The sequence below is a fragment of the Tachysurus fulvidraco genome, chromosome 12 (genome assembly GCF_022655615.1).
Source record: "Tachysurus fulvidraco isolate hzauxx_2018 chromosome 12, HZAU_PFXX_2.0, whole genome shotgun sequence".
Lineage (NCBI taxonomy): Eukaryota > Metazoa > Chordata > Actinopteri > Siluriformes > Bagridae > Tachysurus > Tachysurus fulvidraco.
Window position 1 is genome coordinate 18,072,704 of NC_062529.1, and position 17,184 is coordinate 18,089,887.

A 17,184-nucleotide genomic window follows, 5' to 3' on the forward strand; every position below is an offset into this window, starting at 1 on the left:
GGGAACAATGGTGATCAATGATTGGTCATTGGGAAAGTGATCAGTGTTGGTTTGTTGGGAAACAGTGATGAGCAGTGATTGGTCGTTGATAAATAGAGCTCATCAGTGATTGGTCGTTGATAAAAAGAGCTCATCAGTGATTGGTTGTTGGGAACAATTGTGATCAATGATTGGTTGTTGGGAAAGTGATCAGTGTTGGTTTTTTGGGAAACAGCTCATCAGTGATTGGTCATGTGAAGAAGTGATCATTGTTGGTTTGTTGGTAAACAGTGATGAGCAGTGATTGGTCGTTGATAAACAGAGCTCATCAGCGATTGGTCGTTGGGAAAGTGATCAGTGTTGGTTTGTTGGGAAACAGAGCTCATCGGTGATTGGTCGTTGATAAACAGAGCTCATCGGTGATTGGTCGTTGATAAACAGAGCTCATCGGTGATTGGTCGTTGATAAACAGAGCTCATCGGTGATTGGTCGTTGATAAACAGAGCTCATCAGTGATTGGTCGTTGATAAACAGAGCTCATCAGTGATTGTTCATGGGGAAAGTGATCATTGTTGGTTTGTTGGTAAACAGAGCTCGTCAGTGATTGGTTGTTGATAAACAGAGCTCATCAGTGATTGGTCGTTGGGAACAATTGTGATCAATGATTGGTCGTGGGGAAACGGTTTACAATGATAGTTGGGAAACGGTAATGCCCAGTGATTTAGTTTTTGGTAAACAGTGGTGATGAGGAGGTCAGAGAGCCATACTTATTTCAGGACAGTCACAAGCATCTGCTCAAAACGTCAAAGATTTAGCTCTAGGCTATAGTAGCTAAATAGTTGTAAAAAAAAAAAAAAAACACACCCAATCAAATCTAGTGCCTGATGCTGGTGAAGTAAAAGGAACCATTGCTTGCCATCAGTATGTGTATGTGTATCAGGCACAGGAGTTTTTCTGCCTGTATTATCAGACAAACCTTTTTTGTCGGTGCGTTCGCTCACATTGTCCAAACCACAGCTTCATTCTGCAAGATTCATTTAATCTTTATTAAAGCAGCACTAATTTCAGCCTCAGCGTGTGGCCTGACCGTCAGCGACGACTGCCTAAGGACAATCGTACCACGTTCACTGATCTCCACTCAGCGATTTTCACTTGCCATTCGGATGGATTTCAGAACGTTTTTCCTGCCCTCGTCGCCCGCTGTTCACTTTTCTCCACACTCACACTCCCACAATCCTTCGCACAAGATTTCCACCAGTCTCAGCCCACCAGAAAAGGAATAGGAAACAGGATGAAAAACGCTTCAGTGCAGTTTGAGCTTCCTGTTAGAGATACAGTTTGTAAGCGGGGCATAATGTAACGGCAAGGACGTATTTAACAGACATTCTACATTCTGTTAAACAAGGCAATAAATTAATAAAAATATTACAGGATTTTCTACATGTATTAAAAAAAAAAAGAATTGCATTTTCTAGATCTAGAATTGTTGGTGTAGCCTAAGTGGAATAAAAGAATGAATGTTGTAGTGACTCATTGTGCAAAGCAGATTTTTACAGAGACTTGACACTAAGTAAGTCTAGCTTTATGGCAGGTGTAAATTGACAAAGCAGTAAAGATTATATTCCATATCACAACATACCCGTGTCGTGTATATCACGTGTGGGCAAAACAACAAAACTAGGCGATCTGATCGCTGCGTACGGCTTGTTGGGTTGACTGCAGAAAGGGTGTGTGGCAAAAAAGTGTCATCAAAAGGTGTACAAAAAAAGAACAACAGCAGGAAGCCAGAACCCCTGATTTAATGCCACTGCGTAACCATCAAGCAGAAATCTTACCCTGAAACAAATCTGGTTAAGAAATAATAGATTTGATTCATTTTTAGAAAATAGATGTAATAACTTTATTTAAAAATGCTTTATAATGAACAAATCTCTCCAAATTTGGGATACTTATTTCTACTCTACAATAAAATCACCTGAAATACACCGCTTGTTTGTTTTTTTTTTTAACTTATTTTAATGCAGATCCATATTTCAAAAATCTCTGATTAACGACAGATGCTAACTCCTTTCTTTCCATGAATTAAAGTGGAGCTAAAAAGTTTACACGTCCCCGTTAACAGCGCTCGAATTTGTGTTGTGAAAAAAAATAGAACCAAGCTAAATCATGCCAGATGTTTTTCCACCTTCAGTGCGACTTAGCAACCGAAAAAAGAGAGTTAAAAAAAAAAGAATTAGAGTGAAAAACAAATAGAAACCTTTCAGGGGGAGGGGAAAAAAGAGCAAAAAATAAAAAAAGCCTAATAAGCTTAAAATCTCATCGCCAGAAAATTTTCATATCAAAGTAGTTTAACGTTTAGTTTGATTCTCTAGCAGCTCAAATCGGAAATATCCAGTGAACACATCTGTCTTCGTTTTAATATTTAACCATTTATCATTAGTTCACAGCTCTATAAATAAAATAAAACAGCAAATCCAGTTTGTTTCTCGCAGTGATTTACGCTTCCACTCATGACTCGCTGCCCAAACTCAAACACAAGGCATGGAGAGAATAAACTCGTACGTCTCTGTCCGTTCCTGTTCTTTAAACATCCTGTTCTTTACACACGCCATGTCGTCAGTTTGCTCCTCCGACCAAATGATGTGAAAAATCTGTGCACGCGCCGGCTTTCCTGAGCTCATGTCTTTCCTGAGCTCATGTCTTTCCTGAGCTCATGTCTCCAGCCCTGTAGCTATTCCCTGATCTGATGAGATGCATTCAAATGAATCATTTAGAAACACTCGTGTGTGATTTGGATAAACCTGAGGGTCTGCTACCGGAAGACCTCATAGTTCATATCTGGAAAAAATCAAATCAGTCAAAACTATTTTGTTGTTGTTTATTGGTTTGACAGCTTAGCTTCACTCTGTTTCCAAGTTCTCACTTCAGTCTAACTTTAAACAGACTTCCGGATGCTTAACGAGCACTTGTAGTAGTTCTGTAACAAGCAGACGGATTATACAGTCCTTCTCTTCCCTGTAATAACGGCTTCGCCCTTTTCTCCGCTCAGGCAGCAACCGCAGGCTCACAGGACGGCGCACGACGCTCCAGGAAGCCGAGCGCACACGAGAACGAGAGCACAGACGGATCAGGACTCGCAGCTCGACACCAATGGAGCCTCCGCACAAGAGGAAGACGCAGAAGAGGAAGTGGCAGGTATTCCCTGGGAGGAATAAATTCTACTGCGATGGCAGGATTATGATGGCAAGACAGACCGGGGTTTTCTACCTGACGCTCGTTCTCATCCTTGTCACGAGCGGACTCTTTTTTGGGTTCGAGTAAGTATTTATTTATTTATTTATCAACCTCTTTATCTGTCTCTGTCTGTTTTCGTTTGTTTTGTACTGTCTTGTCTACGTGTGATATGAATACACATGGCCTAACACGCAATTTATTCATATGTTGTAGGCTACATTTGGGCTTTTTTAGTATTTACTCTAGAAACTGTTGTTATTCTAAACGTACCTGCTGAATCCAACGGGGCTCTGGCTGAATGTGTGTTGTGATGTCACACGACACGTCTCTGCCCAAATCGTGGGGAAGTCGTGGCCTAATGGTTAGATAGTTTGACTCCTAACCCTAAGGTTGTGGTTCGAGTCTCTGGCCGGCAATACCACGACTCAGGGGCCTTTGAGCAATGCACCAAACACCCCCAACTACTCCCCGGGCGCCGCAGCACAAATGGCTGCACACGGTGTGTGTGGGTTCACTGCTGTGTGTGGGTTCACTGCTGTGTGTGGGTTCACTGCTGTGTGTGGGTTCACTGCTGTGTGTGGGTTCACTGCTGTGTGTGGGTTCACTGCTGTGTGTGCACTGTTGATGGGTTAAGCGCAGAGAACAAATTCTGAGTACTTTCACGTCACAGTCACAAATCGGCGGTAATTCTGTACAACGACGGACTCCTCCGTATATCACCAGGTTTAGACGATTTGTGCTGTAATTTATCCTGCAACATCAGGAATGCTACACGGCGTAGCTGATTCGGACACACTTATTAAAAGGTGTCCTCTGAAGTGTTCAGGCAGTTTGTTCAACACATTAAAACGTTCAAATAACAAGGTGCTTGTGTAAGGTTAGTGTAATATCAGTTAACACTCAGACTTTACGCTGAGAGGAAATGCCAACACCGCTCTCACATCACATCGGTCTCACAACTACTGTGTAATTACGCTTGTGGTTTTTTTGTTTTTGTTTTTTTTTCCCTCCTCCCTCGACCTTTCCGTTCATCTAGTTCTCGTTCTCGGCGCACTATCAAGATTGAGAATTCTGACACCGGCTCTCGAACACGCCTCTGTTTTGCTAAGCTGTGCTTTTACTGAACGTGTTGTGAAGCTTGTTTAAAGTGACCTCGCACCCAATTTCAAGGTCATACAGCTTTATTACGCTGTTAGTCATTTAGTTATCCTTGAATGTTTTTCTTTTCTTTGTCAAATGTCAGGAGCGTGTCATCATTTGTTCCAATGTCTTGATGTTCCACGTCCCGGTCACATTATCAGGTCATTAGCTGCGCTCGCAACGCCAGTGTCTCACGTGACGTACCTGACTGACCTCAATCAGATACGTAAGAATAGTCGCAAGCTTGAAGGGTCGTGCTTCATCACGCACGCGGAAGGACGAGGGTTTTTCGATGATCGCCGATAAATCCAAAGCTTCTGAAACGTATCTTTATTGACGAGTTACTTCCTGAAAAAGTTAGGGTTAGGTGAAATTGAGCTTTTGTCTCCTCTACCTGTGCTAGCGCCCTTTTCCATTTGAACATGTTCCCACACGGAGCTTTATTCATTAAACCTGTACCTGTGTTGACTGAGATGCTGAATCAGCGATTGTGTATCTGTTTCCTGTGGAGCAGAGAAATCCCAGAATAAACATGCGAGAGCCACTCGGGTGTGATGACTCACAGTCTTCCTTTCGTTTGATTTCAGCGAGGCCTTTTTTTTTTTTTGTGTGTGTGTGTGTGTCTCTCTTGACACCGTACAAGTGACTCCATCACAGAGATGTTGGGTAATCAGTGTTGTTTTGAAGCGTTTATATATCCTCGAGGGACGCCGACTTGAAAGGCTTTCTCTTCACGAAGACTTCCCGCCCTCGGCCGTGTTTCTCGACCCGTGCGGATAAGTTCGAACTTGTCAGGAATTTGCATTCTTTATTTTGGGTCGATTATTTTGTCAGTGTCGTATCGTTATTCCGATTCCGTGCATGAAACCTCGTCCTGTCGAATGATTTGCGTAGAGTACGCCACATGGAAATTATGCGCGCGGTATGTCGGTAACAGTGTCACACAGCATCGAGATGATAAATGAACGGAGACCAGATCAAGGTGAGGCCGCAACAAACTCAGCTCGCGATCAATCACTTAAAAGAAGGTCATGCGAGCACTCCGTCGGGTTCCTGAGCCAGTTTTGTGGTCGCACTCTTCGTTTTGTTTTTGACTTTTTTTAGCCTGTGGTCACTTACACAATGTTCTGCTTTTTCCCAGAAAGCCCCACCAAACCCAGGCTAAAACAGCTGTTTGGCTCTGCTTTCTAACATCAGGGTCATGAAGAACATTTTAATTTAATTTCTTTATTACTTTTTTTTAACACCGCTTAGAACTACGGGACAAACTCCATGAACAGAAAGATGCAAATATATAATATATAAATATATAATACATAATACAAATCAATCTTAATATTAAAATCCAATCAACTCGGTTCAGATGTAAACATTTCCACTTCCATCAAAAAGCAATTTTTTTTAATCCAATTCCAGTCTCTGGCATTTGGTACAGGAAAGGATCAACATCGTTCTTCAGATTCTAAGTAAAATAAAAAGAAATCAACTTTTTTTTTCCACCTTTCATGTTTGATCCACTTTTTTTTTTGCGGGCTTCTTCCCAATAGTGATCCTCATTATCAGGACTGTGTCCTCTTTTGAAATATTTTAGAGACACTGTTAGACACTTAACTGTTATGTCCTTATGTGTGGGTTTTCCCTTAAGTCCTGAAGTGTTGCTACAAACACACAAAAGCACAGAGCTCCATGAAGACACTGTGTTAAAGTTGGAGCGGAAAAACTCTAGTGTCCTGCACAGATCCCTGACCCTGACTCAACCCCACCGGAGACGTTTGGGACGAACTGGAAGAGCGTCAGAACCCCAGACCTCCTCATCCAACATGAGCAAACACGACCTCACCACTGCTCTTGTAGCTGAAAGAACGCAAATTCATTTCACTTTGATTTTATTCATGAACGCAGCTTTACAGAAATAAATCAATAAATGGTTGGCAGTGAAACTCTTTGAGATGAGACGAGGAAGAAACCCTGAGAGGAACCAGACTCGAAAAGGATCCCATCTAAATCTGCGTGACACCAGATCGTTTGTAAATAATTTCTAGGACCGTAGACGATATGTTCACAAAGTGTGCTTTATGAAACCAGGAAATTCATTCTAGCTCACAAATTCCCCACAGCTTCTTCAGAAGAGTGGAGGTTCTAATTATGGCATGTGGAATGGGATGTTCACCATGTACATGTGATCTGAGCTGCTGTTAGGCTCAGTGTTTGTCTCTGATCATGAGGAACAGTACAGAACATTTGCTAAAGAGACAAACAGATATCAAGACAAGATCTGAAAAGCTTTTATTGTACGATTAGGTTTAATACCCGAGAGTCCATTAAAGACGTCGGGATCCTTCGGTAAAGACACGCGAACGTGCTCGAGCTCACACCCGTGTCCCCACGCCAGAGCTGAGGGCCGCAGCGTGGAAGCGATGCCATGATAATCGATTACTCTGTGACTTTCCATTCACAACATCTACCCGAGCATGGACAGAGTGAAAAATTCAAGTAATATCTGCAGCGGTTGCTATGGTAATGACAACCCTGATATGCCCTGTCGTGTATCGCTGCTAGATTGTATTTCCATGGCAACCCAAAAATCCCAGTTTACTACTGGAACACAGTGCTGTGTGTGTGTGTGTGTGAGAAAGAGAGAGGGAAGCTATGCAAACTGTTATAGAACTTATTGCACCATTGCTGAATTAATGTCACAATGCTTAAAGAGGAAAATAACATTTGTGTGTTTTTCACGGAGTTTATTATTATTATTATTATTATTATTTTTGGATAATGCACTAATTAAATCTGATATCTTATGCTATGCTCAGGGGTCTCTGTCCTGCATGCAGCACCACACAGAACATGACAGCCCAGGGTTTTGCTGTATAATGGCCTTTATAATGTTCTCTTTTAGTGCTGTTAATAGCTACGCTCATCTATAAACAACAACAGTTAGGGAAAAAAAGCTAGTCTGAAAATTCCATCTCAATTAATTAGGCCAGCAGAAACGAATGTTCGGATCATCGATTACTATTGGGCATTAATCAGTTAGTTAATCAAATAATAAAGGGGGGAAATAATTGATCTATAATTGATGTAACTGTAATTTATGACTGGATAGCCAGTGGTTGTGAAGGCATGAGGTGAGCTTTCCCTGAGTGCTGTGTGGTGACGTGGGAGCATGAAGGGCACGGTCACTAAAGTTCCAGGATGTATATTACTCTGACTCCATTTTTGCTTGAAACGCTTTTTAAAGTATTTGTGAGCAATCATTTCCCTCAGTACATGATTGCTCACAAATACTTTAAAAAGCGTTTCAAGCAAAAATGGAGTCAGAGTAATATACATCCTGGAATGGATTGAAATGGAGAGGGAACAAAATGGAGAAATAACAATTCCACATTACTCTCACTTCTCATTTATTAAGCTCTATATGAACGTATGAACAAAATGTTTGTACGTATCAGTATGAACAAAATGTTTGTTATTACGAAACTTCTGTAAATTCAGTAAAATGTTTGGATCTTTTCCTGCCTCTGGTGTTGTGTGTGAGTGAGAGTGTGTGTGAGTGAGTGTGTGTGTGAGTGAGTGTGTGTGTGAGTGAGTGTGTGTGTGAGTGAGTGTGTGTGTGAGTGAGTGTGTGTGTGAGTGAGTGTGTGTGTGAGTGAGAGTGTGTGTGAGTGAGAGTGTGTGTGAGTGAGAGTGTGTGTGAGTGAGAGTGTGTGTGAGTGAGAGTGTGTGTGAGTGTGTGTGAGTGTGTGTGAGTGTGTGTGAGTGTGTGTGAGTGTGTGTGAGTGTGTGTGAGTGTGTGTGAGTGTGTGTGAGTGTGTGTGAGTGTGTGTGAGTGTGTGTGAGTGTGTGTGAGAGTGTGTGTTTGTGTTTTTTTGAGTGTGTGTTTGTATTTGAGTGTTTGTATGACTGTGTATGTGTGTGCTTGTATGTATGAGTGTGTTTGTATGAGTGTGCGTTTGTATGACTGTTAGCATATTTGTGTGAGTGTTTGTGTGCACGTGTGTGTGTGTGTGTTTGTACACGTGAATCAGAATTTACACATAAGGTTAATAATGAGTGATTAATATAAACCGCAACTTGATCAAATGATCTCACTTGCATATGTTAACTCTTCTGATATAATATTGACTTTTTCCTCTGACGCCCAATCGGATGTAGGATATAGTAAAAGTGGTTATCAAATAGTTAGTTCCTTTTGGTAGGAGTATCGATGTTCTGTAAAAAAAAATAAAGAAATAATTAAGGGAGAAAACTTTTGTTTTCCTTGAGCTTATTTAGAATTTATAGTGGAACTCAGGCAGCCATAACTAATTTGTGCTCAGTGTCAGCACTGCACTCAGACGTGTTTGTTTCTTGTTACGGGTCATGAGAATGCGTGACTCGTCCTGTTTACAAGGGTTTCATATTAAGCCAAAGGAGCACTAGGTCTCTAAAACTGAGGAAAAACAAGAGCTTATTAATAAACACTTATTTATTTGTGCTGTGGGCATCAAACCTTCACTGGAACAAATGCTCTGAAATTGTCAGCCCAGATGCGAAACACAGGCTGAGCTGTTTTTCCTGTCTGTTTTTTCCTTACAGAAGTGAGTACACCCCTCACATTGTTGTAAATATTTTATTATATCTTTTCATGTGACAGCACTGAAGAAATGACACTGTGCTACAGTGTAAAGTAGTGAGTGTTCAGTTCGTACAAGAGTGTAAATTTGCTGTTCCGTCAAAATAACTCTACACACAGTCATTAACGTCTAAACCACTGGCCACAGAAGTGAGTGCACCCCTAAGTGAAAATGTCCAATTTTGGCCCAATTAGCCATTTTCTCTCCCCGGTGTCATGTGACTCGTTAGTGGTACAAGATCTCAGGTGTGTTAAATCTGGTGTCATCGCTCTCACTCTCATACTGGTCACTGGAAGTTCAACATGGCACCTCATGGCAAAGAACTCTGAGAATCTGAGAAAAGAATTGTTGCTCTACAGAAAGATGCCGTAGGCTATTAGAAGATTGCCAAGACCCTGAAACTGAACTGCAGCACGGTGCCAAAGACCATACAGCGGTTTAACAGGACAGGTTTAACTCAGAACAGGCCTCTCCATGGTCGACCACAGAAGTTTTCTGCGTCATATCCAGTGGTTGTAATAGGGAAATAGACGTATGAATGCTGCCAGCATTGCTGCAGAGGTTGAGGGGGTAGGGGTTCAGCCTGTCAGTGCTCAGACCATACGCCGCACACTGCATCAAGTTGGTCTGCATGGTTGTCGTCCCAGAAGGAAGCCTTTTCTAAAGATGATGCACAAGAAAGCCTGCAAACAGTTTGCTGAAGACAAGCAGACTAAGGACATGGATTACTGGAACCGTGTCCTGTGGTCAGATGAGACCAAGATAAACTTGTCTGGTTCAGATGGTGTCAAGCGTGTGGTGGCAACCAGGCGGGGAGTAAAAAGCGTAGTGTGTCTTGCCTACAGTCAAGCGTGTTGGTGGGAGTGTCATGGTCTAGGGAAGCATGAGTGTTGACGGCACTAAGGAGCTACAGTTCATTGAGGGAACCATGAATGCCAAGATATACTCAAGACATACTGAAGCAGAGCATGATCCCCTCCCTTCGGAGACTGGAAGTCATGGAGGAGTGGAAGAGGACTCCAGTGGCAACCTATGATGCTTTGGTGAACTCCATGCCCAAGAGCGTTAAGGTAGTGCTGGAAAATAATGGGGTTAGGGGGTGTTTGTGTTTGGGTTGGGTGTTTGTGTTTGGGTTGGGGGTTTGTGTTTGGCTTGGGGTGGTGTTTGTGGTTGGGGGTGAGTGTTTTGTGTTGGGGTGTTTGTGTTTGGCTTGGGGGGTGTTTGGGGTTGGGGTGTTTGTGTTTGGCTCAGCATGCTTGATTTCTAGCATTTTCTCTGATGGTGTTTCATTACCCTGTGATGCAGCACGAGCAGCAGTTCAGCTGAGAGCTGATTGTTGCTTATAGGAAGTGGAACAAAACTCTACAGGAAGTAAAAAATGCCAGAAAAACAAACGTCACAGTTTGAGCTGCCAACATTTCTTGGAGCAAGTTTCATTCAGAATATAAAGTGAAAAACTCTAAATTAATCAGCCTTATCTCGTTTATCTGTGCCAATAAACTTAATGTGGTATCATATTTTATTTATTTTTAACCCATCTGTATCCCTGGTGGAATATTATGTGGTATTTTTTATTTTTTCCCATTCACCAGAAAGACTAAACCACTGTTTTGAAAGCTATCAGGCTACTTAGATTAATGACGCAGGACGTGAGAAAGATCCATCATCCAGACTAAGGTGATTAGAGTCATGTGCATCTAACAGTGCAGGAGTAATAGGGTTAAGCTGGGACTCTTGCTTAGAGTAGATAATAGAGTTAAATGGGGAGTAAAGAGAGTAAAATAGATGTGATATTTCCTTATTTCTCAGTGAGTAGCGTTCAGGTATAAATGATATACAGGGGAAAATTCTAGTATTACTAATGATACGATTCTAGGGTGGTGTGTGTGTGTGTGTGTGAGTCTGCAGAACATTTACATTTATGGCATTTAGCAGACACTCTTATCTTATACAACTGAGCAACTGAGGGTTAAGGGCCTTGCTCAGGAGCCCAGCAGTAGCAGCTTGGTGGACCTGGGGTTTGAACCTATGACCTTCCGATCAGTAGCCCAATACCACTGAGCCACTGAGCTACCACATCGAACAAAATATGTGATGTGTAAAATATTTTCTAAATGTGTCAGTGGATGCAAGGTTTTCTCAGTGACAAGAAGACTGTTATACAATTAAATGTAGGGTCTCCGTTGTTTGAGAAATACTTCAGAAAACTGAGTCGGAACGACAAACAAAACTAACGAGTAGCCAATGAGCAGAAAGGGGCGTGTCTTGTCAATATGCGGTGGAGAGAGTGTTCAGTGCGCATGTCTGACTAGGGATGGGCGATATGGCCTAAAATCCATATTGCGATATACATTGCAGCCTCTTGCGATAACGATATATATTGCGATGTATAAATTATAATAGAACCATTTCAGAACAGGTTACACAGACCTTAGGAAAGCCAAACTGCTAAATGTGTTTATTTTTTTAAGAAATAAAGAAACATATGTCGTTTTGAGAACATTTATTGTGCAAAAGCAAAACTGTAATTATACAACAAAATGTTGCAGATAAATAAAAGTCTTTCCTTCTAAAAGGCACTATACTTAGTTCAAGTCCTTGGTTCTTAAAAGCCACCCAAGTTGCAGAGAACATAAAAACTGGTGTCTTTTTAGTTAAGGAACATGCACTGTACAGAAAATTATTCTGTGTAAATGCACAGATACTTTAAATAAAAGCATATTTCAAACCTGCAGCCGAGGTAACGCATTTGGTTTTAAACATTTTGTTCTCCTAATGAAATTAAAACTGGTGTCTTGTTAATAAAAAAATGGACACTGTGAATTAGGGATATACTTCCAGTATTAGGCATGGCTAAGGGTATTGCACATACTTCAAATGAAAACATTATAAAGTGCTAAATGAAAGCACAAAATAAATAAATAAAATACTTTCAGTATTAGGAACATATACGTCAACTAAAGAGAATTTTTAAAGTATAAAAGTTTCTTTACAGTAGTGCCATGCCATATATACAGTAAATCGTTCAAATGTAGTTTTAGTTCTTTTCTTAAAGGACACAAGATATGCAAAGCACAGGAAAAACTGTCTGGTGTTAGCATGTTAGCTCGTTAGCCTGTTTGCTCTTCTGAATATAAGGAGTACCTTTTGAAAATGACTGTTACATTGAGGTTTGGATCAGTTCCTGTATTTTCTGTCCTGCATTCTTCGTACTGGATCTTGCAGTTGGCTGCATTGCCTGGCAAAGCTGGTGGTATTCAACGACATGTTTAGTTTTGAGGTGGTAGAACAGATTAGTCATGTTACCGCTCTTCGCTGGATCTTTTGCCCCACACACTCTACAGAGTATATTTTTCTGCTGCTCGTCGGACTTAAATCCAAACCAATAGTAGATGTTGCACCGGTCTTTTTCACGAGCTCCTCTGTTTCGCTGACGCTTTCAGCCATGTTTATTCAAGATGATGAATATGATGATTCGTTGCAGCAGGCTGCAGCTCGTGGCTCTAAATTTCGCGGGTAGATTGCGTCATCAACATGCATTATCGCGATAGTGCAATAGAATTAAAATCTCTATCGTAGGCCAATTTTGTATCGTGTATATCGTTTATATCGCCCATTACTATGTCTGACATTAGCAGAAAGTGGTTTTAACATTGACATAGGGGATAAAAAGAAAGAAAGGCTTCCGATAAGGCAAGAAGCAGGACCCGTGTTAAAATAGGATCAGCTTTCCAGCGCTGGAGAGAACTGAAGGAGCGGGAAGTTGGCGCATATTCACAGATTGGAGTTTCCCGAGTCAATAACTCCTGAGCTAAACGCTGTTACTACACAAATAACACCTCTTTTCTATCGTAGTAATGTAGAGAGGCAGCTACAACCGCTTTTTGCTAGTAACAGTGTTTAGCTCAGGAGTTATTGACTCGGGGAAACTCCAATCTGTGAATATGCGGCCAACTTTACTTAAGAGACCGAGGTCATTTTTTTCCTTCTCGATAGGTGAGTAACGTTGGTTTTTCTTTGTTACACAGAACTAATATATGCTGTCCTTTGCATGATTATGCTTGTGTGTCATTTTTGCTTGTTTGTTTATCTGCAATCGTGTTGTTCTTCCCTTCAGCTATGATAAAGACACATTTCTTTCCATTAGTGGCCTGGGTTACGTATGTATGTGTGGGCGGAGCTATCGATACAGGGGTGGGACCCATTTGGGTTAGGGGCATGTTTGTTTTGGTGATTTTATATGTCAGCATTGGCTTTCAAACAACAGAGACCCTAAGGAAGACCCTATCCCTTTAACTAAGGAATACAACACCACAAACATACACAAGCTGTGCTTTTCTAAAACAATCAACAGCAGGCTAGTGTGTGATTCTTTCCATGAATATGACAACATTTACGTTAGTTACTGTCATGTTGAAGCTATACTAATAGTTAATGTGTACAAGAGAATGTAATTAGTAAAGAGTGACATGTAGTGAGAAAAAACATCTTTATCGACGCTTGTAACGGTGAAGGTTTTATTTACAATATCGATATTTCTACATATTTCCCAGCTCTTCGTCTGAGAGGTTAAAAATCCTGCAGCTTTGACGTTTTATTCTTTCCCTTTGCAGCTGTCCGTTTTTGGCGGCCACGCTGAGTCCAGCGATCCCTGTGGTGGGTGGCGTGCTGTTCTTCTTTGTGCTGGGGACTTTACTCAGGACGAGCTTCAGCGACCCCGGCGTCCTGCCCCGAGCCACCGCGGACGAGGCTGCAGATTTGGAGAGACAGATAGGTCTGTCGTCATTTTCTCGTAATTCACCTGTTTCTCTGTCACCAGGTCCTTTATCAGTGTCTCCTGCCTGTGTTGGATTGTGATTTGACGTGTCGGGCTGGTTGTGCATGAGGGAGGCTTTCATCTCATCCCACGCTTGTCACGTACAGCCTTGTCAGAATGGTCATTATCAGTCTTTGACACGTGTAAGCCAGAGATAAGAGTTTCCAAAATGCCCTGTCCATGCTGTTAGCTCTGACCTAGATAGCTGGAGGTGCAATGAGGTTAATCTGTTAGCTGCTAAGGGGCTGAAATATTTATAACCGATGCTAGAAATCACCCATTGAGAGGGCCATCCCGACCTTTACACATGTATGTCTGTCTTTCTGTCTGTCTGTGTGAGAGAGAGAGTGAGTGTCTTTCTGTTTGTGTGAGAAAAAGAGTGAGTGTCTTTCTGTCTGTGTGTGAGAGAGAGTGAGTGTCTTTCTGTCTGTGTGTGAGAGAGAGTGAGTGTCTTTCTGTCTGTGTGAGAGAGAGTGAGTGTCTGTCTGTCTGTGTGAGAGAGAGTGAGTGTCTGTCTGTGTGAGAGAGAGTGAGTGTCTGTCTGTGTGAGAGAGAGAGTGAGTGTCTTTCTGTCTGTGTGTGAGAGAGAGAGAGTGAGTGTCTGTCTGTCTGTGTGTGAGAGAGAGAGAGAATTTTTCTGTCTGTGTGAGTGAGTGTCTGTCTGTGAGAGAGAGAGTGTCTGTCTGTCTGTCTGTGTGTGTGTGTGTGTGTGTGTGTGTGTGTGTGTGAAAGAGAGAGAGAGAGTGTCTCTGTCTGTGTGTGTGAGTGGCTGTCTGGCTGTCTGTGTGTGTGAGTGGCTGTCTGGCTGTCTGTGTGAGTGAGTGGCTGTCTGGCTGTCTGTGTGAGTGAGTGGCTGTCTGTGTGAGTGAGTGGCTGTCTGTGTGAGTGAGTGGCTGTCTGTGTGAGTGAGTGGCTGTCTGTGTGAGTGAGTGGCTGTCTGTGTGAGTGAGTGGCTGTCTGTGTGAGTGAGTGGCTGTCTGTGTGAGTGAGTGGCTGTCTGGCTGTCTGTGTGTGTGAGTGGCTGTCTGGCTGTCTGTGTGAGTGAGTGGCTGTCTGTGTGAGTGAGTGGCTGTCTGTGTGAGTGAGTGGCTGTCTGTGTGAGTGAGTGGCTGGCTGGCTGTCTGTGTGAGAGTGTCTTTCTGTCTGGAGTGAGAGAGAGTGAGTAAGTGTCTGTCTCTGTGTGTGTGAGAGTGTCTGTCTGTCTCTGTGTGTGAGAGTGTGTCTGTCGGTCTCTGTGTGTGAGAGTGTGTCTGTCTGTCTCTGTGTGTGAGAGTGTGTCTGTCGGTCTCTGTGTGTGAGAGTGTGTCTGTCGGTCTCTGTGGGTGAGTGTGTGTCTGTCGGTCTCTGTGGGTGAGTGTGTGTCTGTCGGTCTCTGTGGGTGAGTGTGTGTCTGTCGGTCTCTGTGGGTGAGTGTGTGTCTGTCGGTCTCTGTGTGAGAGAGAGAGAGAGTGTGTGAGACTTTCTTTTTTTTTTACTTTTATAATACTTTATTTGCACAAGTCACATAAAAATCAGAATGACTCAATAAATAAGTAAATAAATATATAAATAGGTAAATAAAATGTCAATAAATTAGGGTAGAGATAACAGTTGTTACACCTCCACAATGATCCAAACATGTGAGAATCATTCATGCTTTAAAAAAAATTAATATCAGAACTCTTGATTTAACAAATCTGTAGAAAAATGTTTCGGCATCACAGTCAGTGTTCTGTACTATCTTGTTTTTTCGGCTCAGGTATATTGCTATTTTTGCCTGACCAAAGATAAAATTGATCAGCTGGCACCTGAACCTGTTTCTCCTGACCTATTTAAAACCAAGGATAAAACACTGAAAAGTAAAATCAACATTAAAAGACCTTAAAATGCGCCATGAAAACACAAAGACTGTAATCTGGGGCAGTGAATAAAAGTATGAAAAACATTTCTCTCTATGAACAGGGTTAGGGTTAGAATGGACAGTCATGTGCAACCTCAGGGTTTAAATGGAAATAAGAGTTCACAGAGATAATACAGAGATAATACAGTGTAAAATCCTCCATTGGAGGTCGGCAGCTTTTTTGGTTAACGGTGGTTTGTACAATGCCCTCCAATCTGGTTAAATATCATTATTAAAACCAAGCACACTTCTCCATGGGGTGTCTACCCTCCCACTCAGTTTTTAAAACCTTAACACAGGCTCTGTAGAGCAGCTTCCCCGACACTGTCCCAAAGTGCATCTTCCTCTCACCCCGGCACTCCAGGAGGGGGAGTTTCACACCCGTCAAAGTCGGGATCGATGTTCAGCTGGAGAAAGGGTCCCTCTTCTACAGGACCAGTCTCTGTATACTGATAGTCCATCAGCCAAACACGCTCCTGTGATGTTAGGGAGGACCTCCTGCGGTGTAAGAGTTGATTGACAACATGCAGGGACCGCAATCCCATACGCGCTACCAGGTCCATTTGACATTTCAACTCCCGCGATGTTCACAAGCTCCCGGAGGGTCACAATGCCTGCGGAGATGAGAGTCTTGGACAGTGCAGGGACGGTCATACTGGAAGGTGTGAAGGCACCCGCCATACACCAGAGGCTCCTCCAGCAGCCAGTATAATGTCTTCGTTCTGTTTTTTAAAAATTTCCAGATTTTAAACAGTCCACAATAAAACAAAGATAATCTAGAACCGTCCATCGTTTTGTTGTCTATTAAAAAACAAAGTCCTATCCAGCTTATCCACTGTAATCCACTGGCTGCTGCTCTCCTTACCAAACCTTTTGGTTCAGTGAGGAGTCTCTGGATGAACTGAAGGTGGAAATCTGTGGTTCTGCTGGCTAGCTGGAGTAGCCCCTGCCCTTCTTTCTCCTTGGGTAGATGGAGAACGCTCTGAGGGATCCAGTGTAGACCATTGCAGGGCCTGCATGCTTGCTAGCAGGTTTGGCTAACGGATCCAGTCACGCCAGCTTGTGCCAGAGAGACGACACGGCGAGGTTGTTGATGACCAGCGATCGCTCCCTGTAGGACATCCTTGGGACCAGCCTCTTCCACCTACTCAGTCTGCCCTTCACATGCTCTACAGTGCCATCCCAATTTTTATTTAAAAGCTCATCATTCCTGAGTACTTAAAACCTCCTCTTTTCCACGCTAAACCTCCCGGAAGTGTAGATTGCTCACCTCCCCACTAAAATAGCTTCACTTTTTGCCCAGTTGACCTTGGTAGAAGATAAAAATTGAAAATCATTTAAAATATCAGTTAAAGCATTTGCATCTTTCTGAGATTCAATCATAACTACCAGGTCATCAGCATACGCTGAAAGACATAGTGAAGCATTGCTGTGTGGAATATTTAAATAGACTGAGATGTCATCTTTCTGGTTTTAAAGAGGTTCAATTGCTAGTGAACTGCCTTGTCGTATACCTCTGT

The 17,184-nt window shown here is 42.4% G+C and overlaps 1 protein-coding gene across 4 annotated transcripts in view; it reads left to right on the forward strand.

Annotated features, from left to right (window-relative positions):
* The window catches only part of LOC113659591 (palmitoyltransferase ZDHHC14-like), a 52,986-nt gene that overhangs the window by 1,685 nt on the left and 34,117 nt on the right, over window positions 1-17,184 (forward strand). For all 4 annotated transcript variants that reach the window (XM_027172489.2, XM_027172490.2, XM_047821899.1 and 1 more), the window contains exons 2-3: window positions 3,029-3,296; window positions 13,583-13,743. In XM_027172489.2, the coding sequence (XP_027028290.1) occupies window positions 3,130-3,296; window positions 13,583-13,743 (328 nt within the window). In that variant the 5' untranslated portion in view covers window positions 3,029-3,129. The remainder of the gene's footprint in view (window positions 1-3,028; window positions 3,297-13,582; window positions 13,744-17,184) is intronic.